General features: G+C 37.5%; 1 protein-coding gene across 24 annotated transcripts in view; it reads left to right on the top strand.

The window, feature by feature from the left end:
• The window catches only part of NRXN1 (neurexin 1), a 673223-nt gene that overhangs the window by 311342 nt on the left and 335412 nt on the right, over positions 1 to 26469 (top strand). For all 24 annotated transcript variants that reach the window (XM_039717321.1, XM_039717302.1, XM_039717313.1 and 21 more), the window contains 4 exons: positions 332 to 454; positions 5038 to 5419; positions 5959 to 6149; positions 21169 to 21342. In XM_039717321.1, the coding sequence (XP_039573255.1) occupies positions 332 to 454; positions 5038 to 5419; positions 5959 to 6149; positions 21169 to 21342 (870 nt within the window). The remainder of the gene's footprint in view (positions 1 to 331; positions 455 to 5037; positions 5420 to 5958; positions 6150 to 21168; positions 21343 to 26469) is intronic.

Consider the following 26469-nt stretch of genomic DNA (forward strand, 5'->3'; position numbering starts at 1 on the left):
CTCAGTAATCCTATTTTTAAAGGCCTGTATAAGATTGAAAAGTGAATAATTAAATCCATGTTGACTGTGCCTATTTATGAAAACCTGGTGCATACACAATGTGTTTACATAGTTAAATAGACATTAGAAGTGTTTTAATATAGTAGTTCTATAGTATAGAGTATATAGTAGCTCTGTGTTTTGCTTATACTTGGTAATTTTCTTGCTTGATGTGACTTTTGGTGAGTTTTAACATTTGCCCAGCCAGTCTCTCTGTTTCTCTCTTTCTCTGTGAGGTTCACATGTAAACTGCTTTAAAGATTGCATAATGACTGTTTGGCATGTCCTACAGGCAAAGGCCCAGAAACCCTTTTTGCTGGCTATAACCTCAATGATAATGAGTGGCACACAGTGCGTGTGGTGCGGCGAGGAAAAGGTTTAAAGTTAATGGTGGATGACCAGCAGGCCGTGACAGGTACTGTGCCATTGTGGTTCCATGAGTCCATGTTGTTGGGGGGAAACACAAAGCAAAACCAAAAAACAAAGCAAAACAATATGATACAGAAGTAAAATTACTTTATCTGAGAGAAACGCTTTTTTTCCCCTTTTCTCGGGTAAGATTCAAAATTCATGTTATGCATCTTGCAATGCTGGTACGAGAAGGTTGCTATTACACTTGCTATTAATGTTGCTCTAAGGTTGCTATTGAAATTAATGAAAACCTTCGTGCTGACTTAAATGAATGTTTTTACACAGCGATTGGAGAGAAGTGATTTAGTACATCACTAATGAGAAGGCAAGCAAAATGCTTTTGGCAACACATTGTTAGGGCTAAACTGTAAGCCACTGCTGGAAGAAAGAATTTAATGAGCATTTGAAGGATAGTCTACTGTGGTTTGAATCTTGCATCAACTGTCCTCAATAATTATATATTAGGCAGCATTTTTTTCTCAAATACTAAGATAGCAGTTGGGGTGGGAGAAAAATATATAATTGGCATGCTAGCAGATGATAGAAATGTGTTTCTTTACTTATATTATCAGAAAGACTAATAGAGCACACATTGATTTTGTCCTGTACAAGACAATGTTCACATGCATGTTGTTAATAGAAACTTATCTGGCTTCTGGCCCTAATTCCTTGCACAGCAGAATGTGCCTACTTTTTTGTTAGCTATTTAGAATTATCCTTTGGTTTTGTGTAGCATTAAACAGCTTTTGTCATTGGTTCTAAGCTTTGTTAAGATGGTGACAAGTTAAATGTTTTGTGGGTTTTTTGTGATTTTTTGGGTTTTTTGTTTTGTTTTGTTTTGTTTTTTTTGGGTTTTTTTAAGACGAGTGTAACTTCTTTAATAATCCCTTTTCACCTCAACAGAACACTGAGGATCTTGTCACTGGTAGAAAAAGAATTCATATAGTTGCAAGAACATGTTTTCTAGAATCAGAAATTACCAGTATATCTTCCAGCACTGAAGTCTGTGTATGTTATGATGCCTAGGGTCATTTTCTCAAGAATGTAGATGGCCTAAACAATTTGTTTTCTTTTTGATAATATAGGAGGAAGTATACAAAAAAATGTTATAATCTTGCTGCTTCAACTGCTACTCAAGGCAGATTCTAATGGAGAGAAAATAGTTTAGATCAAAATCCAGTGCAAGATCCAAATGCACAATTCCTGGACTCCTCATGCCAGAGTTCTAATTTACAACTATGGCAGGTTACATAACATGGGTCCAGCTTTCTGGTGCAACATTTGTATTCTTTCCACAATCTGGAATGTACATCCAAAAATGGCCAGTTGGCTTGAATTCCCTCTCAGTTCTTCAAGCTAGAACTTGTCTGCGTTTGCTTAATGCACAGATGTTCAATGTTATTAATCCAAAAGGAGAAACTCATCCCAATATTTTGGAGAAAAAAAGACAAAAATTCCTAAACTCTCTGTAAGAATCTGTGTGGTCAGTTTGTGTCCTCCTTCACCAGTGAGGAGGAAACTGCTATATGAAAAACAACAGAGGGAGCTTTAAATATGGGGATCTGCTGTTAGTTCCATGAATGTCATATTTCCTACAAAGAAAATCTTTATTGTTGTTTAAGTGGTGAGAATTTTTATTTTGTTTTTGGGGGGGTGGGGGTTTTGGTTGTTTTAGGGTTTTTTTCAACACTGAGTGTTTTTAAAGCCTTTACAAGTTTAAATTTCAAATGTGTGTAATAGAATTTAATGTGTAGTAGCTTTGAATTTCCTGAAAGCGTAGGGGAAGGTTTGCCATGTGGGATTGAAGTGTGCTTGTTCTAAACTGCTTAGAACTTTTCTTCAGATGTTCCAACAATCAGAAATTTGATTAAAATACAAGCCATTAATTTTTCATGTGAAAGGTTATTATAGTTTTATGAGGAGAATAAGGAAGTAAACTGACTTCCAACTAAAAATTCCAGCTTTCTTCTGCCACATGTTGTTTTCCTTTTTTGATTCCATGTCCTATGCCTTATATGAAAGAATTCCCATCAGATCCAGAAAACTTAAGCTGGAGAGAAAACCGTTAAATAATTCAGCCTAACTTTCTAATTTTTACAGATTATAAAACACCACTTGTTCAGTTGTGAGTTGTGCTTTGTCCTCTTTGACAAATGCATGATGTGTGCAAGGATACATAACATAATTCAGTCATAACTAGCTTTCGTTGGAAGCCATGCAGGTGGTTTTGAAGAAGTTGCTCATCACTGAAGAGTTTAAATATTTCCAGCCCTGATATTCCTTATTTTCTAAGATTGTATAGAAAATAAAAGTGGTTGGATATTCACTAAATTTGGGTAACAATAGCTTATGGTTTTGAAAAGAAATTCAATTGCCTATTTCTGTGATGTTTTTCCACAAACCTGACAAACTTTAAAAAAAAAATAAAAAAAAAAGAAAACAACCAAATCCCCAAACACCCAACCTCGTAAGTACAAACTACAAACTTTTACTTCATTGCTGCATTTACAAATCCTGTGGAGCATGATGGGAAATCTCAAGTCCTGTTTGCGTGTTTGTAGAACTGAAATGTTGGAGGGATGTGAGCCCAAATTCTGCAACTTTTTTATTACTTTGCTCAAGAAAGAAATACATTTAAGGTAGTGGGGGTATTGTGCTACAGGTCAAAGCTTGGTGGATTTTTGCCATAACATTATTGGAATGCCAGCTGAAGGGATACAAGACTGGAATATATAATTCCAGTTCCTCTCTGAAGCCTGATCCTCAGCTCTCTGCTGTAATGCAACATACAGCTCTTGTCCCAGTAAAAATTACACATTTGGCATTTTTCAAGACAGCTCCCTGACTCCTTACTGCATGGAAGAACCCACTTCTGCTTAAGACATTCAGGGAAAGTGGTATCTTCAGAACTGATGTTTAGAAACAAGAATATCAAGAAGACACTCCCTGGGGTTTAGGGGGTGTCTTGCAGTTCTCAGCCCCATGAGTGCATGTGGTGTTCAATGACAAGTTCTCCTACAGAACTCATCTCAAAGCTAAGTAAGCTACTTGGAAATATTTATCATAAATTATTAGAGCAAATTTTGTGCCTGAATGGTATTAAAACTTACAGAGCTCTTTTCCCTGTAACTTCACCGATGCCTGTACTTGTATCTCAGTGCTGTGTCTTAACCTGCTCATGAATTCATCTTGCTGAGCCAATCTCAGATATCAACATTTCTCTTTCCCTTGTCTTTTCCCTGTCACACACATGTCCACAGACACTTGCTTATGACACCTACAAAGGTACAGCTGTGTCAGACTCCTCCAGGCTTTGTGCACCACTTCTGACATGTCGAGCCTGGGGCAGTGCTCACACTGTCTCTTGGAATAGAATATTTGGGGATGCACAGAAGGAACTTGGCTTGTCAACAGCTTTACCACTGTGGGAACTTGTATTAGAGCAGTTTTATGCCAGTATTTAGTCCAGCCTGGCTAGGTCTGCTCTTCACCTTCTGTGTACTCCATGAGAGACATGAAACAGCTAAGGAACTGGGGAATCTAGGCCAGGAATCTAGGTTTGCAAAAGGTACATTAAGTGGTGAATTCATTAGTAATAAGAAGCTGTTTTTCCACACAATGTGACCATGAATCAGCCCTGTGAAAATACTGCCCTACTTCTTTAAGATAAACATGGAAAAAATTGGACATGCTGTCAGAAAAAGGAACTCTTCAGTGAACACAATTTTGATGTGCTGGGTAAGGTATTTAATAACTAGCCTAAAAACTTACCTGACCTGTATGCAGTGTACTCTGGCTGATCCTTTCCTCCAGACTAGCATTACAGTCAGCAGATTTCAGGCTTCTTGCTCTGCAGTGGTCCTGGCATGACAGAGAGAACTCAAAGGCAGCTCTGGGGTTTGCTTTCAGTCACCTTTCCTATGTAAGCATGTCCCTTGTTGTTTCCAGAATTATACTGGCATGCACCCTTCCTGCAGGCTTTCTCCTCTGCCCATCCCTTGGGCTCTGCCCCTTCTCCCATGGTACAAAGCCAGTTGCTTTCAAGAAGCTCTCCACCCTTGTCAGACAGGGCTTTTTGCAGCAGGTCTGTCATTAATGTACCCAAGACATCTGAAGCAGGAATCCTTAGTCCCACTAGTCAAGTCATGCACATTGAAGCAAAACACATGGAAGAAAATCCCTCAAGCTGTTCTGTTTCTCTTTCATGAGACTCTGATATTGTTGCTTTAGCTTTGAGACTGGCCTTTGTGTTCCTCATGTTAAGTAATTGCACTTGCTTATAGTAAAACCCCACATCTTGTTAGGTGTAACTAAATGGAGGGATTTTGTTGGCAGTTTAATGTACTCTGGTAAACTGTTTCAGTTTAGCCATTTTTCTGTTGCCTTATCCAAATGTACCGAGTGCTTTGGAAAGGCTCCTGGATTTACCAGCAATTAGGATGAATTTGGAAGAATTCTCTTTGGAGAAAACAATTGGCCTTGCACATTTTGAAAATTGTGAAAGTGATGCAGATGCTTAATCACATGATGTACTCTTTGACCTCCCCTTTCAGACACTAACACGTGTTTTCTTGTTGCTGTTTCAAGGTCAAATGGCTGGCGATCACACACGGCTGGAATTCCACAACATAGAAACAGGAATAATAACAGAACGGCGCTATCTGTCTTCTGTGCCTTCCAATTTTATTGGGCATCTACAGAGTCTCACATTTAATGGCATGGCATACATTGACTTATGTAAAAATGGAGACATCGATTATTGTGAGCTAAATGCAAGATTCGGGTTCAGGAACATCATAGCAGACCCTGTAACCTTTAAAACAAAAGCAAGTTATGTTGCACTGGCCACGCTACAAGCGTACACATCTATGCACCTTTTTTTCCAGTTCAAAACCACCTCCCTGGATGGATTGATACTTTTTAACAGTGGCGATGGAAATGATTTCATTGTGGTTGAATTAGTAAAAGGGTATGTATGGATTAGCATAACAGCAAAACCAGTCCATTCGAAATGTGTGTGCAGGAGGAATACACAGGAAAGCTTAGGATGAAAATCTTTTTTTTTCTGACTGGATAGATGTGATTGATAAATGTTTCTTCCTGTTGAACTTCATGTGCTTTATTGTGACTCTTTCTTTCAGATGAAGCTAGATGCCTGAAATGTATGAAAGTAAATAATAGGTATAACTTCTCTGGTGCTTACCACAAAGAAGTGCTAGTTTGTAGCCTCCCTCCCTCTTGTTCTCTCTCTCTACGTATGTATGCATGTCTTGGTACATGGAGTGCTCGTTGCTTTCCAGAAACCTGGGACTGCACCTCAACTCATCCAAATGAGTGGCAATTTCTTGGAATCACAGTTGCTTCCCCATCTGGCATTCATTGTTGTCTTCTGGTTTAGCCAGCGCTGCTGAGGAGTACAAGCAAATAGAAAATATTAGACATATTAATTATTGCCCCCTTGCTATGTAAAGAAAAAGGAAACTTTTCCAATTTTTTCTCTTTTCCCAGGTATTTACACTATGTGTTTGACTTGGGAAATGGTGCCAACCTCATCAAGGGAAGTTCTAATAAGCCTCTGAATGACAACCAGTGGCATAATGTCATGATATCAAGGGATACCAACAACCTACACACTGTAAAGATTGACACTAAAATCACAACACAGAGCACAGCAGGAGCCAGAAATTTAGATCTAAAAAGTAAGTACAGTGATTCTTGTATTATCTACAGGGAGGGCCATTATAGAATAATAAACAGAATAAATCACAGACGTAAAGTAAAAAGGTGTAATTTTGTAATATTGTATGAAACCTTTTATTTTATAATAATCAGTATGATCACAAGTGATTACATCACCTTAACCTGACAATGCCGGTTTAGTAGTACTTCTGCACAGGTAAGTACAACTTTAAACATATGAAGATCCCATAGGAATTAGAAATAAATAAATAAAAGGTAAGAAATTTTAATAACACAACGTGGCCCATATAAACCAAAATATAGTTGAAGGACTAACAGAGGCTTACAATGTCTATGTAAAAAGCTTGACTTTTACATGAACATAGGTTATAAAAGTAGCATAACATACTCATCTAAATGAGTATGTAATATGTAAATACATCATAATTTCGATTGCAGGTAGGGTAAACTTTGTTACCAGCACTAAACCTATAGGTCATAAATCCAGCTAGTTTCTTAAGATCTGTTGTTTATAAATATATGTATATTTTTAAAAAAGTGATAGTAATAAGTTCTGTGGATGGGTTTCTGAAAAACTAATTTGCATCTGAGGAAAATATGTTTTTGAAAGGATGTATACATATACTTTTAAAATAATGACTACTTAATCAGACATAGGAATATATGTCCTGTCCTGGTGGAAAAGCAGTCTGTATTTTATTATTCTTTAAAAAGGCTCTTGGCAGGAAAACTGAAATTTCATAACAGTCAAAGAAATATGATATTTCAAAAGCCAGGATGTTCAAAGTAGATATTAATATTCCATCAAGAGCTTATTCCTTGCTGAATTTTCTTTTAACTGCCTCTGAGTCACAGATAATGAGCTGACCTTGGTAATTATGCTGGATTTTGTGATATTTTACATGTTTGCCTCACTTGAAAGTGCTATTAAGATTGTAAGAAAGACTGTGAAAACAGTATCCTGATATGTCATAATCTTCAATAAGAGATTATTCTATTTAAAAACCTGGCATTTCTGATAAAGCTTTTTGGGCGGCTCATACTCCATTCCTAAAGTAGCATTTCAAATTTGCGCCATGCTATTTCTCGGGTCTGCATTCTTTTAAAGAACATCGATTTTCTTATCGATGCAGTGTAATATTTCAACACTGGTTTTGATGCTGTTGAAAAAGCATCCAGCTTGTTCCTTGACATTCTTAATGTGGCAAGTACTACTTATGAACATCTGTATGTCTTTAATATGTTTGGCTCTTTTCCTAGTAGTTAAATCAGGCATGGGTAGGGGGGAAAACAACAAAAAAACAAAACAAAGACCCCGTTTCAAGCTGATAATTAGCACAGCCATTTTATTCGACATATTTTTCAAAGTTGTGGTGGGTCTTTGGTGTGCCGGTTTATTTAAGGAGAGAGGCTCAGGTTCCATCCATGTGCTCGCTGAAGGCACTAGAGAGCGCTGCGATCCCAGCGAACGGAGCGGCGGCTCAGCAGCGAGGCAGAGCCCAGCATCCCTGCGCATCCCTTTGTGTGCGGCGCTTTGAAAATGCTGCTTTCCCCTCACGCTTTTGAAGTAAAACTGTATCCATAGCTGCAGCTTTTTCTAACCTTGAATTCCTTCGGAATAAAAAAAAAAAAAAAAAAGGAATGAGGAGCATGAAAAAAGAAACCACGCTGAGATTTGAAGAGAGTAAGGTGAATTGTCTTAGATGATTTTCTATAATTTACCACCCAGGGAATGTGGATAGTGAAAGAATAACAAGCCTGACGTGTTCAGTGCAGGAATATATAGCAAGCACATCTCTCAAACTGTTCTAGCATACACAGGTCCTCAGCATCTCTCTTCTCTTAATAGTGTGCCTCATTTTACTTTATCGTTTTAAATGTATCATACTATATTTTTCTCAGTCAGCTTCCTTTAAATATGGCACAATGTATATCCTGAGTGTTTTGGTTGGATTTGGGAGGGGAATCAAGCTGATACTTTTCAGCCAGCAGGCTAAAAGGGAGCCTTTCATTACTGTTTTTCCTTCCTTAGTATCTAGTAGAAATTATCTACTGTAGCTGCTTCTTGTCTGTTTTACATCTGTGTTCCTTTCAATGGCATGTTTCTGTTGTGCTAGAAACACTCCATATACTTTCCTGATATAAATACAGTTAATTCATTGTCTTGTACTATCTTAGCCTCAGCAACAAAGCAAATGCAAAATCACACTTCCTGATATCAATAGTGTGTTAATATCAATAGTATCTGCTTAACCAGATAGCAATAGTTATCACTATACCTGCTTAACCAGAGTTATCATTAGGAAAAATATAAATGTGTGCAGATATTATGAAACCTGCAGCCATTCTAAGTAATTGTAGAGTTACCAGATTTCTGATTTTGAAATCCAAGCTGATCCTAGTAAAAGAAACCCACTATATGTGGGTTTTTGCAAATACACAGCGAATTCAGCACAAAGATAAGACACAGATTGTGTTGTTGAGCCTGCACAGCATGAAAGTTGTCTGGGAGAGCAGACAGCTGCCATAAAAGTATGGGAGAGAATTTCCAATATATGTTTCCTTTTGGGTGTAGGATTTGGCTGTATAACACAGAAAGTTCATTATCACACACATCAGTTCCCTGCATAACCTCTGGTAAAATTTCAGCAGCTACCTGTGGAAACACATATATTACATCCTGCAGCCTAATTATTGTTGTAATTAGATGGGTAAATTATAAACTGGGGACAAATAAATGAGTGAAAATAATTCTGTGTTTGGATTCCAAGAACTGTGTTATTTTTCCTCACAGGGAAAATTAGCAAAGTGTGCTGAGGTGCAGTTCTAGCAGATAACCTGTATAGATAAATGAGTCTGAACAGTAAAAACAGTGCAGCTCAAGCCTGCCAACACAGTTACACAGCAAATTTCCTTTCATATATTTCATGAGCAGATTCCCTGTCCTGCTCTCAGGATAGGTCAGATGGTTGGCATGGCTGCAATTCAAGGCCTGGAAGAGTTGGGTGGAGGGCAATTCTTGCTTGTTGTACTTGGTGCTGTGCTCTGATGTTCTGAAGGGTCTGAATAACCTCAAAGGGCACAGGAAAAACAAGAGAAAATTATTTATTTGATGGAGTGACTACATTGGTGGACAAGGGAAAGATTACAGATGTCATTTACCTGGACTTCTGTAAAGCCTTTGACACCGTTAGGCACAGCATCATTTTCCCCAAACTGGAGAGAGGTGGATTTAATGATGGATAAGAAAGTGGTTGGACAGTTGCATCCAGTGGTGACCAACATCTCAAAGTCCTGATGCACAGCACTGACAAGTGGTGTCTCTCAGGGGTCCTTGTTGGCACCAGTGTTATTAAATACCTTTGTTATTGACACAGAGAGAGGGATTGAGAGCACCCTCAGTGTATTTGCTGATGACACCAAGCTGGGTGGCGTGGTTAACACACCTGAGGACAGGATGCCATCCAGAGGGACCTGGACAAGCTGGAGAAGTGGGCCCATTGTGCCCTTTTGAGGTTTAATAAGACCAAGAGCAGGTGCTGCACCTGGGATGGGGCAAACCCTGGTATCAACACAGGCTGGGGGGTGAACAGATCAGAGCAGCCCTGCCCTGAAGGACTTGGGGGTGCTGGTGGATGGAGGGTGGATGTGACCTGGCCACGTGTGCTGGCAGCCCAGAGAGCCAAACGTGTCCTGGGCTGCATCAGGACTCCCATGGGCAGCAGGGCAGGGAGGGGATTCTGCCCCTCTGCCCTGCCCTGCTGGGATCCCACCTGGAATATTGCATCCAGCTCTGGGCTCCCAGCACAGGAAGGACACGGAGCTGCTGAAGCCAGTCCAGAGGAGGCCGCTGAGATGATCTCAGGGATGGAACACCTCTGCTATGAGGAAAGGGTGAGAGGTCTGGGATTGCTCAGTGTGAAAAGGAGAAGGCTTTGGGGTGACCTAATGTTTGGCTTCCACTTCCTGAAGGAAGCCTGGAAGAAAGCTGGAGAGGGACTTTTTTTACAAGAGCCTGTAGTGACAGGATAAGGGGGATTGGCTTCAAACTGAAAGAGTAGATTTAGGGTAGATATTAGGAAGAAATTCTTCACTGTGAGGTTGGTGAGCCACTGGCACAGGTTGCCCAGATAAGCTGTGGATGCCCCATCCCCAGGAATGTTTAAGGCCAGGATGGATGGGGCTCTGAGCAACCTGGTCTAGTGAAAGGTGTCCCTGCCCATGGAAAAGGAGTTGGAAAAGAATTATCTTTAAGGCCCATTCCAACACAAACCATTTTGTAATTCTTGTTCCTCTCTGTTCCCAAAGAAATATTGTCTCCCAGTGTCAGGCTGTGAGTTTTGCAAGGTCTATAATGTCTATTCCCTCTCCACATTTTTTGCAGTCTGGTATGGGAAACTGTAGTTCTGTCAGAAATTATTTTATTTTATAAGTACTTGAAGATGCATGATCTGCTTCCGAGGAGGAGGACATCCTCAAGCACACTTTATACCCACTTACCTACTAGGGTTTAATCTTCCTCTTGCTTCTCTCCTACACATATAGGCAGTATTTTAATCCCCAGAGCTTTCACACACTTTTTTAAACAGCAGGCATAAAAAACCCTGCAAAATCCAATCAGAACTCTCTTGGAATACCTATCATAAAATTAAAATATTTTAGCATTTTAATTGTTTATAAATTGAAATGAGAAGCTGAGGTATTGTACTCTTACCAAACAAGAAGGTAAAGACTTCTGCAGTTATTTTAGACTGAACAATAAGTAGTTACAAACTTTTATATGAGTTGGTAGTTTCGGTACTTCAGTATCCAATTTTAAACTTTCCACATCACAGAATATATTCACAGATATGCTGTTTCCTCTAAGATGATCTGCAGTCATCCTAATCTTGATATTGGGATAACTATATAGATATATATTTAGAAGGAAATAGCCATTCTGAAATAAAAGCCTGCACAGCTCAACATTTATGAGTTAACTTTTGCTGTCTGTGCATAATTTCATTTGTCAAGACCTGCTTTTTTGAACTGACATTCATAATTTCAACTTGTCTCACTGTCATCATCTTTCATGTGGCCTTCCCAAATGTCAGTTTTAGAGCCTATTGTAAGTCATATGTTATTCCTGTGCTGTTACATCACTGCATCCTCAAAAAATGCTATTCATATTAGAACACACATCAGAATCAGCCTACTTGGATTAAAATAACCTGTCTAGATCTCTAGCTGTCTGTTTTACTTTTATTTCTGTATCTCTTCACTGGCCCCTAGCTTCCTTTATTCTTTTGAGATAGGGCTGCTGCTTCTATCTATGTTTGCTTTATCATTTGCTGTTTTGTCCAATACTGTGAAAACAGACTAGACTAAAGCACCTCAAAGAAAAGCAGTTATATTAATTTCTGGTATCACCAGTGGTTTTGCAAATGCAACAAATTATAATTCTTCAATGTGCATAAAGATTTGCTTGGCAATTAATTCATCCTTGTAAACTTTGAATGCAATTAACTAAATTATCAGTAGATCTACTAGCCTGGCATATTCATTGATGATTTGCAATAGTCCCTTAATCTATTGATATTTCATTTGCCTGTCAAAGTAGGTTATTCATGCTGAGCTAAATTAGTCTTGATCATAATGAGGAATTCCTGTTTCAGCAGTGGAAATTGAAGTTGTTTCAATTTCGTGTAATATTTCTTTCAGTTGTTTTATACTGAGGCAGTTATTATTGTTGCCTCATTATATGATTTTTCTCTACATTGCAAGGCCTCCATCAACAACAGTGATCCTTTATATTTTTATCGCTAGAGAAACAAAGCTTTTAGAAGCACAGAACATTGTACAAATGAGCAAGTATTAATGCTTAAATTTCTCAAATAATCATGCGTGAGCTAAATGTAATGACCTTGCCAGTGGGCTGTGAATTCTTCATGCAGAAATAATGTTCTGTTCCAAATACAGAGTTCCAAATACTGTCAACAGCAAATAGATCTTCCCAGTGTGACCTATTGGAGTAGACAATGGCAAATGCAGCTGTTGTCTTCCTGATAGTGCAGGAAAGCAGACTCTGTACAGTGGAAAAACAAGGGAATTAAAACTGAGAACTCTTCTTTGGATCTTTCTATGCAATAAAGTTCTAGGAGTAGATAACAATAGGTCATTGGACAACATGGTCTAATGGAAATTCCTTTATCCTCCTTTTTTACCACTTTTCACACACTACTTGTAAACAATGCTGTCTACACGGTTGTGAAAATAATTTTGGTAGTGCTAAGCCTTCAGAAATTGTATCCAAATTACCAACATTATAAGATGGGTTAAAAAATGGAAAATCTATTCCAGTAGTTGTAGGTTAAATAAAGATATTCTAGAGCTTGCATTAGGAAGTCAGCAACAATGCAATAGTCTGTCAGATCAGTAATGGTTGAAAGGGTTTTTGTTTTCTGCCTCTTTTCCCCTGTTCTTCTCACTCTTTCATATATATATGACTGGATAGATTTGCCTTCATTCCTGCAGCTGTTTGACATGCAGGTTAGTACTGCCGGTAATTGTGGAATTTCTTTCAAGTCTTTCTAGAACACCAAGTAAAAGTTATGTTAAGAATTAAGCAGGAAACATAGATGCTCTTAAAACTTACCAAAGCCTCTGCATATTTAGTATAAATATGCATCCACTGCATTCTAGCCCCCCCACAGATACACAGAATGAAGAAGCACGTTCTAAATTTGCTTTAAAATGTGCTGCTGTGAACCCTCATTAACCTTGGTATTTTAACTGAGTTATCCTTTTTGCAAAAGGGCAGCTCTGTGGAATATCCTCAGAGTCTGAATGTGATTGTCTTGATCAAAAGAAGTATCATATAAAAATTACTCTCTGCAAGCCTGCATTCAAAATGAGAATGTTTAGCATCTCAGGTGGTTGGTGATTTTATGAGGAGCTCTAGCCAAAGGAAGAGTTTTGCAGATGATGATCTCTGAAGTCTAGTAGGTCTGTTGGAAAGAGGAATTCCTCACTATTTTGGAAGAGCATGTGTTGGCTGAAAAAGCAGAGAGGGAAAAAATTATAGCAGGAGGAAGGGAGATCTGAATACACTATGCTGTGCAAATGCCAGCTTCGTTAGATTCTGTCTATTTTTGAGGTTTGTGCAATCTCCAGAAGTGGTCAGAACAGGAAAGAAATGAAGGACATTTGATGTGCTTGAATGCCTCACCTCTTCACCACAGCCATTCCCCTCATGCAGAGTAATTGGCCTAGCATTGATTATGTGGGAGATGGATTGCCACGCACATTTATATGGCAATTAGATTTTATTATTTACCATTTAACATGCATCACCAACTTTCCTCACAGTCCATTGCACAAGCAGACTGCTTTGGTTTTACATCTGTTTAATCTTTTTCAATGCCAGTGCTCTTCATCCAGTCTTTAGTGGGGGTAAAACAAGCAAAGAGAAATAGATGAGCTGGGAATTGAGGAATATTATTGTCAGGAAAATGTTAAATGTTTTTGTATGACTGTTTCTTGTGAGGAGAAAATTGGTTTTTGAGAACAGAATTGTTGGGGAAATGGTGGATTTTAACCTGAAGAAGTCTTCAGATGTGAGCACTTACTTTTTGAATATCTCCTTTTGTCTGTTCAATGCTTATCTCCTGAGGACATTGTTGTGTGGTTGCTGTTTCTCACACACCAGCACTCTCTATGACACAGCTTTACTTGCCTGTGAAACATGGGCACATTTGTGTAATCCCTCAGGAGCACTAAACTGAGTTGAAAATTGTAATAAGAATGAAATCTGAGCACTGAGAGGTGGGTGCAGAATTGGACAGCACATCCAGCAGAGCATAAGGAAAAGTTTTTTGGCAGAAGAATATTTGTGGAACTGTGGAAAGTCTTCAGTGTAGTACTGTGCAGTGTGATGGATCAGGAGATTGGAGGTGGAGCAGCACCTGTATCTCCATTGTGGACTGCCATGGAAATTGTGGCAAGGGAAAACTGGAAGATGCTGTTCCTGGTGCACCCATCAACTGTAAATTCTTTTTGGTACCTCTTAATTCTCCTTGCCTTTTTTTTTTTCTTTTCAGTGTGGACTAGAGGGCAGTGCTACAGTGAAATTGTAAAAAGAACAGCAAAGTATCACTCAAAAGAAGAAATATCTTCAAAGTTCCATTCTCTTGACAAATAACTACAATATGTACTATTGTGCCAATAAGGGTGCCTAAAGAAAACCCACAATGTCAGCATTTCAGTGCTGGTGATTTCTTTTTTTTTTTTTTTTTCCCTAATATATTTAATGGTGTATTCAGGCAAGATACTGAAAGCAGTGTAGAATTGGGGTGAAAAGATCAGTTTCTATATTCCTTCCCAATAGAGTGACTTGCTAACCTAGAAATTCTTCTTTATTTTTTCCTTTTTATTTGCCTTTATAAACGTTTTTGCCTTGCTTGGTTGTCAGTATAGGGAATGTGAAGATGAAAGCCACCACATGTCACATCATAAAACAGCCTCTTGCCTGAAGTATTTGAAAGGACAGATAATTCAGCAGAGCCTGGACAAGTAAACTAGCCACCCTTTCCCTCCTTAGGTGAGAGAGGGTCTAAAAGTGATAGAATTCATCACTCCAATAGGAAAAATATTTGAAAACACTATTTTTCTTTTTAAAAAAATCACATCAAAACCAAAAGATATCAACCACAAATCAATACTGAAGCTACAGAATGGACTCTTTGATGTGAGTAAGTGGACATAAAACACTAAGTTTACATTTTCATGTCTTCCCTCAAGTGCCCTTCCTTGCAAGTGGTAGACAAAATTCAGTCATGCTTTGCTCTAGCACCAAGCAGGCCTGTGAATGCACAGCAAAGTGCATATTCTCTGCTGCAAAGGGGGTTTGAAAAGCCATATGCTGGAGCGTATGTGCTGCAGAAGCTGTGTGGATGCAGCATTTAAGCCTTTGTCAACAGTTCTGTTTATTAATGGGTTATGATCACAGCAGGCTTCTTGGTTAATGAAAAAAAAAAGCAATTATGTCTCATCAAGGTTTGTTTAAGGAGCAAACACTTTCTTGGTATGGAACAAAGAGCAAGTGTTTACTCAGGACTGATGAAGGTGAGAAGAGATCCTGGAATGACCAGTATTCAGGCCCAGTTCTTTTTCTAAGGTGTGTGCTGAAATTTGAAAGAAAAATCTCCACTGTTTTCTGCCTATTGCACAAAGTAAATGTGCAAAAGGTGAGTGATTTTGTACACTGGGGAGGTGTGAAGGTGATCAAGGCCAACTAGGTTCCCATATTTCAGTGAATGTCAAAGACATCGGAATGCCTACCTGACATTTCCATTTGAGACAGCAGCCCTTCATTGGCGACCAGGATGGTGTCTGTTCTTTTAGTCAGTGCATATTCAGCTTGTGTGGAGTAATTTATTTTCACAATTCAGTTGCCTTAAAAATACCATGAGTTGGGATTGTGTGGGTTGTCTTAGGATGAGTTCCACCATGAAGTTTGTAGTGCAATTATTAAGATACTACAAAGTGATTTCTATTGATCTGGTAACAGCAGCTCATATGTTTTAGGAGGGACTGGAATAAAGTGAACACTGTTTTCTTTCGAGATTAGACTTTCCCTATGGCATTTCTCAGTTTCTGCAGTCCTCCTTTGTCTTTGCCTGCCTGAGGGAAGAAGCTGTTTTATGCTTGGTCGTTTTGAACTAGCATATTTGGAGAAAAGTGTGCCTGACACCTTGGCTTCACCGCAGCCAGATGTTCCTTTGTATTTCCACGTGTCATATAAAGGAACTGTGGAGATGCCTGCTGTGTTTTCAGAATCCACCACAGTATGCCAGGGCTATCCATCTCCTTCCTGGGGAGTAACACCACCCTAGTACACCACAGAAACACTCTCAATCCTAGCCATGGTAGTGATTTAGTACAGTGTGATGTTAGAAACATGACAAAGCAACTTCTTCCAAAAGGAAGGAGAAATTAGGAGAATAGCTGAAAATACTTTTAAAGCCAGCAGCACAACAAGAGATTGAGGGAGAGAATGTCTGCTCTTGGAGAGAATGATGGATTTGAAGATGCTTTTGTTCAGGCATATAAAAATATTCCAGAGATACTGTCTTTATGGATTATGAAGAAGTCAAGCCACAATTCCTTCCACTGTTGTATTTCCTCTTTAATTTTTTTTTAGTCATACATGGGACCATATTTGAATGAATGGTTTTGCTTTCTTGTCAGCAGAAGTGTTCAAGAAATGAACACCATATATGTACATGAAGCACACAGATGTAGGAGAGTAAAGAAGTCTAACTATACCCTGGCTAAACTACTTGTTGCCTGATGTCACAAATTTTGTGTACCAAACTGCTGCTGGTTTGTTAAGGGGTCCAGGTGCACCAGTCACACCTGAGCAGCATTCTTATGTTGTTACCATCATAAACGCATGGAAAACAATTCCCTTTCTACTTATGTTTGAAGACAATGCTGTTAAATGAAGTTAATAGTTTTTGCCCACCAGGATATAGCATGCAAGAATTCTCAGGAATGGAGGAAAGGAGAAAAGTCTGTGAAGTGACCTGTCAGCAATGCCACTAATGCCAGATAATAACTCTTAATAACTTCTGTTAGTCAGTCAGAAAATAGAACAGCATCTTCAATCTTTGTTTTACATTTCTTTGCTTTAGCATTTGCAAAGTTCTTATTTTGAGGAAATGCAGAGGCTTGGGATAAAAAAAGATGAGCTATTACAGGAGGACTTGGCATTTGTTTTACCAACAGTTGCGTGTGACTCACTGTTGTGTGGTGTTCTGTGTGCTTTTGCATAAGTGTGATTCCAATAATGAATGCATTGAGAACTCGGGTTAATTTATTAGCCAGCAATTTGTTTCTGTGTTAAATTTACTTGTTATTAAAGCACAAATCAACTCTAAGTCAGAAAAGTGATTAATAAGTGTAAATAGGAAAGATCCTGTTGGAATACCTGATGATCTGCAGTACCTGTAAAAGATGCAGATTAAACCCAGTAGAATCTTCTCTTTAGGAGTGCTTATGGCATAACTGAGCAGTACCAACATTGCCATGAGCAGGTCTGGCTCTGAAAGTGCTGCCTTCCAGCTGATTCCTCTGGCCTGCCATGAATGTGCCAGTGAGAACATCCCTGAAGCACTTTTTTAAAATTTTATTTTTTTGCCTCAGAAAAACAAAGAGAGGAAACAATATTCTCCCACTCCAAAAAAAAAAAAAAAGGGAGATAAATCTGTGCACTGACTCTAAATACAAAAAAAAGAGGAGAGTTGTGAGATCTGCTCTCAAGTAAGCTGCTTTATTTGAAGCTTTTTTAGGGATAAGAAGGAAATCTTGGGTCACTCTATTACCTTACCTCTTTCTTTTCTACCTGCAACTTTGCCTATGACAATTGGCATATATTTTACATAAATTTGTTGTTTTCCTTAATAAATTAAAGAAAATCAGGATTAATATGAGGAAAAATTAGACATTTTCAGGAACACATTTAAAAATCAAACTGAACTTTAGAAGACAACATGTACAAAGAGGGCAACAGCTTAGTTCCAGAAACTATGGCTGTACATTTTCAGTGGGTAGCAGTGTAGCATTAGTGTTGCATTTAGGCTCCAGCCAGTTTACACAGTGTCATAAGCTTGTACTATTGATCTGCTGAACTGTGGTACCTTACTTCATGAAATAACTTACATGTAATTCATGCCTGTAAGTAGGCAGCTACACAACAAAGGATTTACTCTGGACTAAAATTTCCAGTAGTGAAGCTGTACTTACATAAGAAGTGGGAAAGAGAAAACCTGGGAATTTGTATTGCACTATGTTGATTCCTCTGATCTCTTTTAGTAGGAAGAGGGAAAATCTTTCTCTTTTCTGAATATCTGCCATCACATGTTTGAGGTAAAGTTTAATTAACAATATTTTCTACAATCCTGTCATGTCTGAAAGTCTGATGGATTGAGTTTTGTTGGAAACGACTTCTTTATTGAGATGAACATGAAAGTAGCATGTGATTAACTGAAATAAAAGTAACAATGCAAACATTTTGTGATGGAAGATAAGAAAAATTACCAAGTGAAAAAAAAATTAACTGACTTTAAAACAAAAATAAAAATCTGAGTTTTAATTCCAGAGAGTATCCCTCAGCAAAAATTTGTGTATGAGAGAAAGTGCTTTTCATGCCAGCAGCAGCAAAACACATATGGTATTAAACATTTGATATTAAATCTGGGAAGATTACCTCATAGTCATAAAAATATTTTTATATACTTTATAAAAGGAGAAGTCTAATAGCCAGTATGGCTGTTCAATACATAAGATATGCATTTGTGTAAACTACATGTACATTTGATTTTGAAAAGGAGAACTCAAAGTTATTTTGAACATCAAACAAAATTACAATATTACCCAAAACATGTATTTGTAAAAATTGTGTCTTTAATAGTATAAAATGATCAGTCTAATTATCAACACTCTTAAAGTACTGTAAGTAAGCTGAAAGGATGCAGCTTATTTAGACTCCTCAGTATATTGTACTTCACTTCATATGATCCCTATTTGGCAATGTTCCAAATATATATTTTGGAACAAATATATATTTTTTTGGAACATTTTCAGGAGAAAATATTCTGAGTTCCAGCTTATATGTTGGCACATTGACCTGGATTTCTGCTAGCCATCCATCATAACTGGCAGCTACTGCATGACTGTGTATAGCAAACTCAACAGGTTTGAGAGATGGATATCAGGAATTAGCAGGGGATCAATCTAAAAGGTTGTGGTTTTAAAAATGTAACTAATCACAGAATAAAAAGGGTTGCTTGAACAGTATATTTTTAAAAAGAGGTTACACGTGTCGTGTGCAATAGATCAAGTTTAACTTTTTTATCATAGAAGTGATTTTCTTAACACTATTCTTATGGAATGGTTTCCCTCTTTTAAGTCTATTTGGATCAGTTGTGATGAATTATCTCTCTATTCTGAGCTGGCAGTGACTGAAGGCACAAAGCTTTGGGGAACCTGGAAAGGTTTTGCTTTCTAGGTGTTCCATCTGAGAAAAAGATGAAGAACCTTTATCATTGTGCAAGGGTTTTAACTTTGTTTTCAGTTCAGCAGATTGAAAAATGCAGGAATCTTTCTGCTGTGAATGAATTAGATCCCATTTGTGGGAACAGATGGATCACCATCTTTTAATCTGTTGTTTAATCTCATGCTAGTGAGATTTACATTGTACCTCAGAGCTCTAGAGGAAAGCAAGATAATATTTTCCAAATTACCTACATGGAATGGATAAAGTTTGAGGTGTCTTAATATATGATGTTACAAAGGTTGCTAAGACTTTAGGCTGGTTTGCTTATAAATTCTTTATGTTAATAAGCATTTTCCTAAGGATGTTCCATTTTCTCTTTATTTCAGTAATTCAAATTCAGTTGAATTTTAGGGATGATGTGGTGACTAAAGATTTTTCTCAGTCTTACAGACATTTATTTGTTTCAGGTTATTTCCTCACAGGCAAACTGTAAACCATTACAAACAGCACTAAATTGCAGTCCCTTTCAAACAAGAAATATGCCAGGACAACCAGCAAAAGGTGTACCTGTGATTTACACCAATCAGAGGGAGATTAAATCTAGCCACATGGGGTAGTGACAACAGTACATTCTGAGTTCTGCCACTGTAAAATCTGCCTACAAAGCTCAGCAATCACTTAGGAAATCAACAGTTTTGCAATTGAGCTCATGAGGAAAAAGTCTTTGGTACTGGAGTGCCTGGTCTTGTGGTCTAGGCTCCAAAATCAGCCAGACTGGGGATTGTTCTGGAAAGCACAATGTAGATTAGAATGTATATTCAGATAAACTGCTGCAAATTTGTGGTGGCAAAAAAAAAAAAAAAGAAAAAAAAAAAAAAAAAAAAAAACCCCAAAAAAAAAAAAACCAAAAAAAAAAAAACAAAAAAAAAAAACCAACCAAACAAACATATAGTCCTGAAATGCTGTAACATTATATCTCATAGTGAAAACCTGGTTAAACCTGCAGCCTGACACTTGAGGCATACTTAGGGAGGTTCTTATGGTTATGTTGGATTGAAAGGTGACTGTTCTGTCTGCCAGACACACCCAACACATGAAAGAAATGTAGAGCCTGAATTGTTTTAAAAAATAAAAGCATCCTTCCCTCGATGTTAAAGAGGAAAGTTAGAGTTATGTGCTTTCAAAGTAAGTCTGTCACAGAGCGAGGAATTACTTAAAGGGAAAAAAGCCCTGGTTTTCAGTCCTGAGTAAGTTGCCTGAGGTTCATCAGAGCAAGCTGTTTGTTATAGGTGTCTGCCATTATAATAATTTTTGGCAGCAAAATTCCATTTGCTCAGTGTTCATATTTCTGTTTTAAAGGCATCTAACTCCCCTTGCTCCCACATGAGTTTCAGTGGGGATAACTAGTCATTTTGCTGCTTAACAATGGTATTTCTAAGTTTTTCCTTCCATGGGTCCCTCAATCTTTTGTTTCTTGGTGTACTTCTGAATGAATGATTCTGGATACATGGACTTCAGGTGGATTCTGTTGCCTTTTATCTCACTTTTCTGTGTCCATTACTGGCATGGTCTGTGGCCAGCCTCCCTGAATATTAAACAATTACATGAACAAATTGCATATCAATCATATGAACAATTGTGTCAGTGCTAGATGAGTTTCTAGATGGGGATTCTGTGATTTAATCCTCCTCTCTGCAATAGAAGCATGTTTCCTGAACACGTGAGCTGGCACGTGGAAAGCTTGCCCAAGTACTTCTAAGTAATCAGCCATACAAATTTGAAGTCTACATTTACATTTGAAAAAATATAGTCCTGAAATGCTGTAACATTTTGCATCTTATCAGTGTTACTGTCTTCTACATTTATTTCAAAGAATATTTTTTGACATATCTGTCATTCAGCCCAAAAAGGCCAGAAGATCAAATGAGTCAAAGGTTCTGCTGGTTCTTTTTTTGTATCTAATATTTATTTTTCTTCACCAGGTGATTTGTATATTGGAGGAGTGGCCAAAGAAATGTTTAAATCCTTGCCCAAGCTGGTGCATGCAAAGGAGGGATTCCAAGGCTGCCTTGCATCAGTTGACTTGAACGGACGGCTCCCTGACCTCATCTCAGATGCTCTCTTCTGCAATGGGCAGATAGAAAGAGGATGTGAAGGTATTAAATATGCTGGTTTTGTTGTTTTTTGGGTTTTTATACATACATATATATATATATATATATCTCATAGTGAAAGTACTGTGCCAATCCTGCAGGGCTTTTTTGATATTTACACTCCATATATCAAGAGACTATATTTTACCTGCTTCTAATTGATCTTGCTTCACCCTTTCTTACATAAAGGCTGTGTTTTTTAGTATTATGGGGACAGGCATATGCTGCCCTAAAGCACAAAGATTAATCTGAGAACACAAGTTAACTACAGATTGTTAAATGTAGATTCCTTACTTCCCAGTAGCAAGATTTTTTTGCATGTGTTTTGTTTACTACTGATGTATTTTAATTAATGATAACAACAGTAACAATTAGCTTCAATGAAGTTCTTTATATCTTCATAGCACTCAGGCATTAGTTAATGCTGAGACCTTAGCTAAGTAATTCAAATTTTAAAGCAGACATTTTGAGTTGGTTAATTCAAGGCTAATTTATGAAACTTTTTAATACCAATCTTTGTATTTTTGCTCACCCCTTAGATTAGTATTGACATGAACCTTTCTATCTGAAATCGGTAGCAGACAAATATGTTTTATCTCACAATATTATTTCCTTATTGACTCATCTGGTATATCATGAAATTTAAGTGAGGACAGAATTAGAAGAAGTGTATTTCTAATTCAGGAATGTCAATCTCTAGCTATTTTTCCAGCTGTCATTTGATCCCACATTATTTTTACTATGGTTTATGGAATAATTTGAATACATTTTCTGTCCCTGCATCTCTAATTTATTCACATAATTCTGGATTTTGTGTTTATGTTCAATTTTATATGTTCTCCCTTCTCTCAAGTGCCATTCTTCTCTGGACAGAAAAATGTGTAAATGACATTATAAAATCTATTTCAAGTTGGAATCTTATGATTTTGATATCAAGTTTGTTAAGTATGCAAATTGACATTGTGAAAATCCAAGGAAAGCTGGGGGGTGTCTCAAGTTTTAGGAGATAAAACTTCCTGGTGGATAAAGTCTGTCTCCTCTTCTGTTGTGCCTGCAGTGCATTTAGACATGTGCAACATTTTTGTTCTTTACCTGCTATTTTAAATTAGTAATGTAAGTTTTATTGTTAATACATAGAAACAGACACTAAAGCTACAGAAAAATAGAAGATGGGAATTTTGCATATGTCTTTCAGGAGTGCAAAAATATGTATTAGTTTGCCACTGAGTTTAGAAAATTAGATTCTGCTTTCTGAATGGTTTTAGCAATTCCATCCCTGCACCATCCCTCCAGACAGTCAAAGTATGTCTTAATTCTATTATGCATTTCATAGCTTCTTTTGAAATTATGTAATTTCCTAAATGAATTTTCTGTACTTCAAAGAAATAATGCCATGGGCCTGGTGTGTGAGTTCACCTTTTAAACCAGTGGCACAACTCAGCTATCAGTGGATTTAATAAAGCTACCCACAATTTAATCAAGGCCATAAAGCTATTGTCCTTTTTGGTAGAGAGTGAGTTTTTCCAACACCAAAATCACCTGACACAAGAAACTGGTCAAACCAGATGTGCTGCCTGGCTCCCAGGGAGCTGTCTCCTCAAAAGTTTTCTGCCTGCAGAAGGAAATCTTTAACAGCATGGAATGAAATATCCCCTTCCAACCTTTCTGCTTAACCTTGCAAGTTATCTCTTCCATCTCACTTGTTTGCTTCAAGTCCTCATGTCTGACCCATCTGTCAGTTTTTTGTTTGCAGACCGTGGATTCAGATTTCCAAAAAAGTATTCAGCCAGCTAAAATATGATTTAGGTCACTTGTGAATTCAGGTGCCTTCTAGGAAACCCTTGCATGCCTGAAGCTGGTCCTGCCTCTGCTGCTGTGTCCAGCCAGGATGTCTCCATCCTTACAGAGCTGAGAGTTGTGCATCAATCCCACCTGCCCTGGAAGTCCTCTGAGACATCGGGTCCAAAGAGCTCAGGACACAGCAGCAGAAGTAATTTCAGAAGTGTTAGTCACCACCGCTTTCAGTTCTGAAGACAGCTGGTATATACCCAGGGTTAAGACATCAGGTTCTGCAAAATCTGTCCTGAGAAGTGAGGCACTTGGATTTGTTGTTTTCCAGATTTATGGGATTGAATTCCCCATATTTCAGGTAGATATCAGGGGGGAAAAAACCCCAACAAATCTTATTCTCTCTTCTGTCAAACTCTCAAACTCTGAAGCCATAATGTATTTCTAATTAATTTTATCTGTTAGATTTTGTACTTAAAATATTTCTTTTTCTCAATAATCTGAGGCTCATAAGTGTACTAAACATTTTGAGCCAAACCACCCATGGGATTGCTCTGGCAAATTGGAAGGTTTGCCTTTTGAAGCTTCAACCACAGAGAGAGATATCTCTATCATTGAACATGAAACATAATTTACACTTGGCAGAATCCACCTTCTTGACAAATTTTCAATGGCTAGAACAGATAGAAGCTAACAGCTAGAAAGATAAATATGCTAACTAGCTCTTTGAATTGTTAATGGCAAACCCCAAAGCCAGGTTGTGTCAACACAGTTTTCCTCCAGTCAAATCAACTGTACTTCCTTTTCCCACTTAAAACAAAGTATGCTACAATCATAGTTTTTATATAGTTATAAGAAAAATGCACTGTGTGTATACGTGTATATAAAATACGTGCATATAAAATGCAATTTGTGTATTATATGAACTACATGAAAAAAAATCACAGCATCAACATACATGAGGATTCTTGGTGGTAAGATAAGAAATTTGTTTTAATAGTATATTGTAAAACATATATGTGTCAGTTTATAATGCTTATTGTGATATATATTGCATGCAAGCCCTCACATAGGACAAATGTAAAGGGGATCACAAACTCAGGCAATTAAAAAATCTGCAGTGAAGACTGAATAAATTAGAATATTTAAAAAATTGAATGTGAACACAGAAAAAGTGCTAGAGAAGGGTGTGTTACAGTATTTTTAATAACTATCTTAGTAGTTCAATAAATAAATGTATATATAGGAAAATATGAACTTGTTAGGGTAAATATCGTAGTATTTACCACCATTAAACAGTTGTCTTCTGTTCTTTGGGGAAAAAGTAATCCTACTTTTGCTAAAAGAAATGCTTATATGCAAGCTAGTCTTGATAGCAATTTTAGAATAATGACTAATATAGATAAGCCAAGAGTGTTAAGAATCAATTTAATAATAGTTAAAAAAAAAAAAACAACACAAACCCTCACTTTTTTTGGCAAAATTCTAGCTATATTTTTTTCTAAATATGTATTTTCACATGCACTTCCTAATGTGCCTACAGGGTCCTGCAGTTTATGTACTTTCAAGTCCTTGTGACTTCTGCTCTACTTTTGCAAAGATGAGGAAATTCAACATTGCATAACTAAAGTGTAAATAAATCCATGAATATATAACATTTAAACACCTACAGATATTTTCACTTCAGCTTTGTAAAGTTTCCTAGTAGCAGAATCTGGTGAGAAAAATTGTGTCTTGTCAGCTGCGGGATTCTGTCATTTTAATCCTCTGCTCAAGAAAGGGTGATGTAATGCCCAAATGTCTAAACTTCTGGGCTCAGAACTCCAAAGAAAAAAGAAATCACTATCTAATGTCTGCCTGCTGCAGTCAGCTATAGATGGTGGTGGTATTTTTTATCTAAATAATAATAGTAGTCGTAATAATAATAATGATAATAATAGTATCCTAATGGGATAAAATATATAAGAAGTAATAATTTTGCCAGGACAGGGATGCAGTGTACCCTGCCCTCCCTCTCAGTGACTTTGATGACTGTTCAGGCCCTGCTTCAGAGATTGAGCTGTGCCTCATTTAAAGGAAGAGGCCATGGAGCTGACTTAAATCATATTGATATGGATTTCCTTAAAATACCAGCAGATCAAAAGAAAATCCCACACTGAGATATTTGAAGGTCTAATGGAAAAGAAGGGTTACGAGGATTTCTCTCTGGAGTGTGATTTTTAATTTATTTATGTAATCTTTGGACCAGCTTTGTCCCTTTATCATCAGTGACTGGCTGTGGGAATTTCAGACAGATATTGAGGTCCCTCCCCAAAACAATTTGGGACAATTTTATAATCCCAGAACCAAATTTTTCCTTGTAGTGTGAAATTTGTGTGAGAGCTCATAGTAAATTGTGGTTTACAGTCTGTATTTCAGTCTTCATTCACCAGGCACAGAGAGAGGCCTGGAAAAGGCAGACCAGAGGATGATGGTGCTAATTATTCTTGAATTCACTGTATCTGAACATGACAAAGGGCTAGTCAGGATTCAGCCATGCATTTACTCTGTTAATGCATTCATAGCTATCCAAGGAAGAAAAAACCCCACACTTTTAATTTTCCTCCATTACATGTCATCAGCTCAATTAACCATTATATTTCTAGTAAAATACTGGCAAATTACTGCTTTCTTATTTTGGCTTGCCTGAAGATTTATGGCTATTAGCATTAATTTGTTTGCATTATATGGCATTTCTTTCTCTCTTTAACAGCAGCATGCACTTTATTCTGAATGGTTTTTTTCTGTGTTTGCTGCCATTTCAATATTGCTTACTAACATTTACTATATTTTGCTTTTTTTTTTATTTTGCTGACAAAGTTGCATTGATGAAAGCTGATTTGCAAGGTAGATAGCCCTGTGTGTATTAAACAAGACTGAAACCCCCAATGCACAGTTGGATTTCTGCAATAAATGCTCTGTACATTTCAGAACTAAAGTGTGTTATTTCGTTGCTGATTTTGCCTTTCACACCTCTAAAACAATGGGCTAAATGAACCTTCTTTTTCCAGCATGGCTTGCATAAAGGCTTTCAGTCTTGAATATGTTTGTATAGTGATTGCTTTAGTGCTTTGATCATTCCTTTTTGAAATTTCTTTATATTTCAGTAGTCTATTTACGATTCTCTAGAAATAGAGTAGCTTTGTTTTTTCATGTATATGTCACATTTTTGGCATGCCAGTTCATTAGTAGTCTGATTTTCTGCATTTCCCCTTTTAGAAGGAACCTGCATGGGATCCCAAAGCATGTGAATTGGTTCTTGTCAACATTCCAGCCAAAGAATCCCAAACTGCTCTGAATTTC

This window comes from Passer montanus, unplaced genomic scaffold (assembly GCF_014805655.1).
Source record: "Passer montanus isolate IOZ18808 unplaced genomic scaffold, ASM1480565v1 scaffold102, whole genome shotgun sequence".
Lineage (NCBI taxonomy): Eukaryota > Metazoa > Chordata > Aves > Passeriformes > Passeridae > Passer > Passer montanus.